At 37.1% G+C, this 5,554-nt stretch overlaps 1 protein-coding gene and 1 long non-coding RNA gene across 2 annotated transcripts; one reads left to right on the forward strand and one right to left on the reverse strand.

Annotated features, from left to right (window-relative positions):
* The first annotated feature begins 764 nt into the window (after positions 1–764).
* Positions 765–3,106, forward strand: LOC144008553 (G2/M phase-specific E3 ubiquitin-protein ligase-like). The gene is made up of 8 exons (XM_077508259.1): positions 765–1,140; positions 1,214–1,261; positions 1,338–1,414; positions 1,980–2,079; positions 2,184–2,346; positions 2,404–2,510; positions 2,622–2,766; positions 2,881–3,106. The coding sequence occupies exons 3-8, from the start codon at positions 1,378–1,380 to the stop codon at positions 3,034–3,036; spliced, it is 708 nt and encodes a 235-aa protein (XP_077364385.1). The 5' UTR covers positions 765–1,140; positions 1,214–1,261; positions 1,338–1,377; the 3' UTR covers positions 3,037–3,106.
* A 1,043-nt stretch (positions 3,107–4,149) lies between these two features.
* Positions 4,150–4,978, reverse strand: LOC144008719 (uncharacterized). The gene is made up of 3 exons (XR_013280777.1): positions 4,934–4,978; positions 4,542–4,815; positions 4,150–4,199 (listed from the first exon to the last, which is right to left on the reverse strand). It is a non-coding gene; the product is annotated as an uncharacterized LOC144008719 (long non-coding RNA).
* Positions 4,979–5,554: the final 576 nt, after the last annotated feature.

Below are 5,554 nucleotides of genomic sequence, written 5' to 3' on the forward strand. Positions count from 1 at the left end.
AACTTAACACAGCCAAGAGAGACGGGGCATTCAGCAGCAGCAGCAGCAGCAGCAGCACCACCACCACCACCACCACCACCACCCCAGATTCAAAGTTTGGAACATGAAATGACGAGGTTTGTTATTATAGTAATTTTAATTTGACTAATCTAATTTTAAAACCATAAATTCTACGTGTATTGTTAAAAATTAAATTGACAATGGTGTTCAAATCTTTACAGTAACCCTGTTTCAATGTATTGCATTTATTAAATGATTTTTCTAGCATACTTATACTTGCAATTTTAATTTACAGGTCATTTCCAGGCTATTTTAAATCAAATTTCAGAAAGGGCAAAAAGAGGTGTTTGACTCCGTCCCAAAATGTTAGGACAACCATCAGGCAAACTACACTTCATTTTTACCTCCTGCCAAAACATACTTCACATACACCATTGCCAATAGAGGAACTTGAACTTCTCCAGGCAGGCATGGGAAGACAAACCGTGACTTTACCTGAAGATGGTGACCACAATGAGGTAGAGTTGTCAGTTTATTTAAATTACCTGTTGTGTTAAGTTTTTTGAAAATTTTACTGAATCCAAAGTCTTCAGATATTGTACTTACCTTCTCTCCCTTCATTTTCACTTTGGCCTACAAAATAAGATTTCAAGACTACTGGCTGAAACATTTCCCAAAATGAGGGATCTTAGTGGAGGATGGCTCTTGAATAAATCTTCAGGTTAGTAACACTTCCACCATTTCATAATTTCCTTTAGGTTTAACTGTGTTTTACAGTTACTGATGTCCTTATTTTCCCTATCCACAAACTTGCACATTGCATTAAGTTCTTGCTGTGTACATATTCTCTTCAATAAAGGTGGTGGTGGCCGACGAAAGCTTGTAGTCATTCCACCGGAAACGGAGGGGTACTCTACCAAAGCTCTACGTGCTATATCAGCGAATGGAAAAAGCACTTTTTATATTGTACCTCTTTAGGAGACATTAGACACCTCTCCCTTGCCTCTTGACTCACAGCACTTTACAAAAATGCCGAAACAGACCTGTTACCAGTGTAACAAGGGCATGCCATTGCAAATGCTTGCTGTACACATCAAGACATGTAAAGGCAATGAATTCTTTGATGAAATGGGTGATGAGGTAAGAGTACCTTCTTTGTTAAATTTGTATAAAACAATACGCAATATTACTTTTTTTGTTTTTAAATCTGCAGTCTTCTGATCAGCTGTCTATTGTGGACAAGGGAAATGTAGAGCCTATGGTAATAATTGTAAATTACTCATAAATTGACTTAAATGTATTTGTACTATAGAGCAGTTCATCTTTTCACATTCCAGATCCAGGTGTGTCCAATTTGTTTGAAAGAATTTCCAGAGGATGAGATCACATACCATGCCAGCCTATGTGGAGAGAGGTAAGCTATTTGATATGATTTTTTTTTTTTAATTAGTACTACTAAGTTTAAGAAATGAGTGTTTTCCCTTCAAACTGGTTGTTGTTTCCACAAAGCTTTGACAGTGGATCCACTAATGTAGCAGATGACCAAATTGCAAGTACATCTTCTCAAACTCCAGTATTCATACAAAAAAAGTTAATTTTAAGTGCAGTTGCACAAATATATTGCTTGATACTGTCATTTATTTTTATTTTTTTAATAAACCATGTCTGTTTTTCTCTTTTCAAAGTTTGGAAGATATATTGTGCATCCTACAAAATCAAGTTGACACCACAACAGAGTTCAAATTGTGTGTAGATAGAAATGAGCTTCCTGACAGGGGTATCATTCAATGGAAAAGGAAAAAATCTGCATCTCCTGTTAGCACCCTTAAGGTAGTGTATATTGGAGAGTCAGGCGTTGATACAGGAGCACTGAGAAGAGTTTTTGACAGGTATGCTGGTTCAGGTGTTTAACAGTTTCATTTTGATGTGAAAGTCCCAAGTGATTTGACCTAAATTTGTTATCTGCTCTTATATGTTAGATATGATTTCAGGAATTGAAAACCGATTCTTTGAAGGAGATGACCTATGTGGAAAAAGTCCCAAGTACTCTTTGACAGACCTTGATAATGACAACTTCAGGTTGGTATCACCCATGGTTTTTAATTCATACAGGGCTATATGCTTTTTTTTTTTTTTTTTTTTTTTAATTATGGACTTCAAGACATTACCTATCTTCCATACAGAACTGTTGGTGAAATAATGGCAGTCAGCCTAGCACAAGGTGGTCCACCACCTGCTTTCATGAAAGAGTGGTGCTACAACTTCATCTGTACCGGGGAGGTAGACTTCAGTAACCTGTCCACAGTGGATGTGGCAGACCTCGTTTCTTGTCTGCTTATCAGCAAGGTAAACATTCGAATGAGTATGAATAAAACTTGATTTTGAAGTTTTACTTGTTTCCAGGTAGAAAATGCCGCAGATTCCCAGTCTCTCATGATGTTATCAGATGATATTGTAGCCTGTGGATACACAAGCCATATCAAACTAGACAACAGAGACAAAATAATTCGGTAAGTGCTTCTCGGCATACAATCCTTGTTTATATCACTGCCTGAGTATGTATTTTCTTGTTTTATGAATACTGTTGTTTATCGCAATGCTTATTGTGTGTTTTTTTAAAGAGCAATTGTCTTACATTCTACAACAAGACTGATCCCAATGCTACAGCAAATTAGAAAGGGCCTGGAACTATACGGCCTGCTGGATCAGATGTCTGGAAACACTGATGCTTTCCACTCCCTGTTTGTTCCTGGGAAAATCACCAAAGTATTGATTTTAACTCTCAAATATCTTGGTCTTACACTGTCCAACTATTCAGTTGTGCATGTCATCCAAGCATGCAGAGTTGAACACAAAAATAATTCAGCACTATTTTTGTAGCCTGATGCTGATTTCATCATGATGAACTGCCAACCACATTTCAGTGAAAAAGGGACATCCAAGGAGACAACTGAGAGGAAGATAATAAACTTTCTCCAAGATTTTTTACAGGAGTTAGAAATGTCAGGTATAATGAACACGCAGGAGTATAAATAAGTAAATCATGATTAGGTTTTTTTTTTAATGATTTTATTTAAGTAAAGTAAAAATAACTAACAATTGTTTGCAACCCCCCCCCCCCCCCCACACACCCTTGACTAATTTGCTCTAGATGAGGAGACAGGCAATGCTGCAAGTGAGGCGGAACCTCTATCTGTCCATCATGTGCTCCAGTGGATGACGGGCCAATCCCACATTCCCATTCTCCCTTCTGAGAAAAGTCTTTTCAAAATAACATGCACCTTTGACCACAACTGCTCAGATCGGGTTGGAGATCACACAATTTGTTACCCAATTGTGAGCGCGTGTACCCGGACTGTGACTTTTCCAGTACAGCATCTATGCACTTTCAGCGACTTTAGAAAAATTATGAGTGAAGCGATCCGTTATAGTGGGGGATTTCATAGAGTTTAAAATACAGTACGTACAGGCCTAAAGTTTGGACATACATTCTCATTAATGTTTGCTTTATTTGCATGACTATTTACATTGTAGATTCTCACTACAGGCGTCAAAACCATGAACATTTAGAGTTATGTACGTAACAACAAAAAAAGGGGGGGGGGGTTATAGTTGTTTTCAAAATCGCCACCCTTTGCTCTGAATCCTTTTTTTTCCCCCCCACACTCTTGGCATTCTCTCGACAAGCTTCGAGAGAATTTTTTTTCTAACAGTCTAAGGAGTTTCCAGAGGTGAGAAAACTTTTTTTTTTCAGTTATTTAACCTTTTTTGTTACGTACATAGCATCCCATGTGTTCATTCATAGTTTCCACGACTTCAGTTAGAATCTTCAATGTAAATAGTCATGAGAATAAAGCAAACAAATTGAATGAGAAAGTGTGTGCAAACCTTTGGCCTGTACTGTATATAATATACCAGTACTTGTTCTACAGTAAATTTGCTGCTCAGTTTTACAAAAACAAGAGTTACCTCATGTTTATATTTGAATGTCATTGTTGGTTTGCTAGAAAATGCAAAACTTGCATGTACAGGTCACGACCACAGGACTCAGAATGTTGAAAAGGGTTAACTGTTCTCTGAAGTTGTAGCAGGGCATCATCCTCAAGTGGGCAGAATATTTCTGGAACCACAATGGAACTAGTAGTGTCTTCGCTTTGTAGTATGGCACTCTCCCAGTTAATCCCTGGGTCTTGGAGTTCCTACATAAAAATACATTCCAAGTCAGTGTTTGTATGTTAATTGTTTTATATTACGAGTCAATGTTTTGTATGTTAATCGTTTTAGAAATAAAAACACATTTTGTAAAAACCGATGTACTGACTCAAATAGAATTCTACCATTGTCAACATACTGTCTATAGCAGTTTTAGATTTGCCTAAAAAAAAAAAACATATACAACTAGAGTGCATTGTATTTAAAAAAAAAAGAAGAAAAAAAGTGCATCTCTTAAGTGACACCAATTTAAGTCAGGCTGGATGTTTTGTATTTGAAAAAAGAAAAAAAAAGAAAAGAAAATTAGATTGTCTTAACACAAAATGTACCTCAAGCCTCTCTCCTTCATCAAGATCTTGAAAGTGTCCCATACACCACAGCTGTTCAGGGCTGAGACTTCCCTCTGTTCGTAGTGGATGATTATTCCACCCTCTGAGAAAGGAGTGAAGGTCTGCTTTCAGTCGAGGTACATAGATGTAGTGCACACTAAAAAGGTGAACTTCATCAGAGATGTCCAGTACTCCATCTTCTTCCAGAGAGTGGAGAACATCATAGTACTTGTTTGTGACTGCTACCCAGACATCTCTCCAAAGTCGCTCTATTCTGCAACGAAATAAAAAGATTGACTTCAATTTCTAAACTGAAAATTGAAAGGACTAAAAACCATTACATTGAACAGCTACAACACTGTTGTTACCAGCAACAAATCAACAAAACTAACCTCTGGTTGTGAACGCTCTTTCCCGAGATAAAGCTTGCTCTCCCTGTTCCTCTTGTGGCAAACATGAAATGTGCGATGTCTAGGTTCTCAACACCCTGATCTGCTCTTACTCTAAAAAGAAAAAAACATACATTAGGCAAAGGTAATTTATAACTTAAGTTAATAATACATATATATATATAAAGGAAATACTTATACGTTATTACAAAATGAATTGCTTTGTGACCAGGTATATTACCGTGATGGTAAGCCATGAAGCTGGATTGCTCTCATGAAGAATGAGAAAGCAGTTGATGATCTGTTATTTGTCGCAGCATCCAAGTACAAGATCTGCAATTTATGACAGAAAATTGTACATAAACTTTAAGTCCTGTACTACACTTAAATGTCTTCTGTTTTGAGCTGTCAGTGTAGTGAATTATGCAGTATCACTTATCCCCACCAGGGGTTAGTAAAACAAAACAAATTACTTTTTTGTGACATACCATTACCCAACTTTTATTCACATTAAAAACTTTCAGCAAGGGGTTAAGACTCTGAACATATCCTTACCTTCCTTGAGTAGCCATCGACTCCACCAAACACCACAATGTTATACCTGGGGAAAAGAAGGGGGTTAAT

The sequence above is a fragment of the Festucalex cinctus genome, chromosome 1 (assembly GCF_051991245.1).
Source record: "Festucalex cinctus isolate MCC-2025b chromosome 1, RoL_Fcin_1.0, whole genome shotgun sequence".
In the NCBI taxonomy this organism is placed as follows: Eukaryota; Metazoa; Chordata; class Actinopteri; order Syngnathiformes; family Syngnathidae; genus Festucalex; species Festucalex cinctus.

What these genes read in the sequence shown, in the direction of transcription:
- LOC144008553 (XM_077508259.1), top strand. Translation starts at nt 1,378, where the DNA reads ATGAGATCACATACCATGCCAGCCTATGTGGAGAGAG. An exon ending in GCCAGCCTATGTGGAGAGAG is followed by an intron (nt 1,415 to 1,979) that starts GTAAGCTATTTG and finishes CTTATATGTTAG; the next exon opens with ATATGATTTCAGGAATTGAA. An exon ending in CTTGTCTGCTTATCAGCAAG is followed by an intron (nt 2,347 to 2,403) that starts GTAAACATTCGA and finishes ACTTGTTTCCAG; the next exon opens with GTAGAAAATGCCGCAGATTC.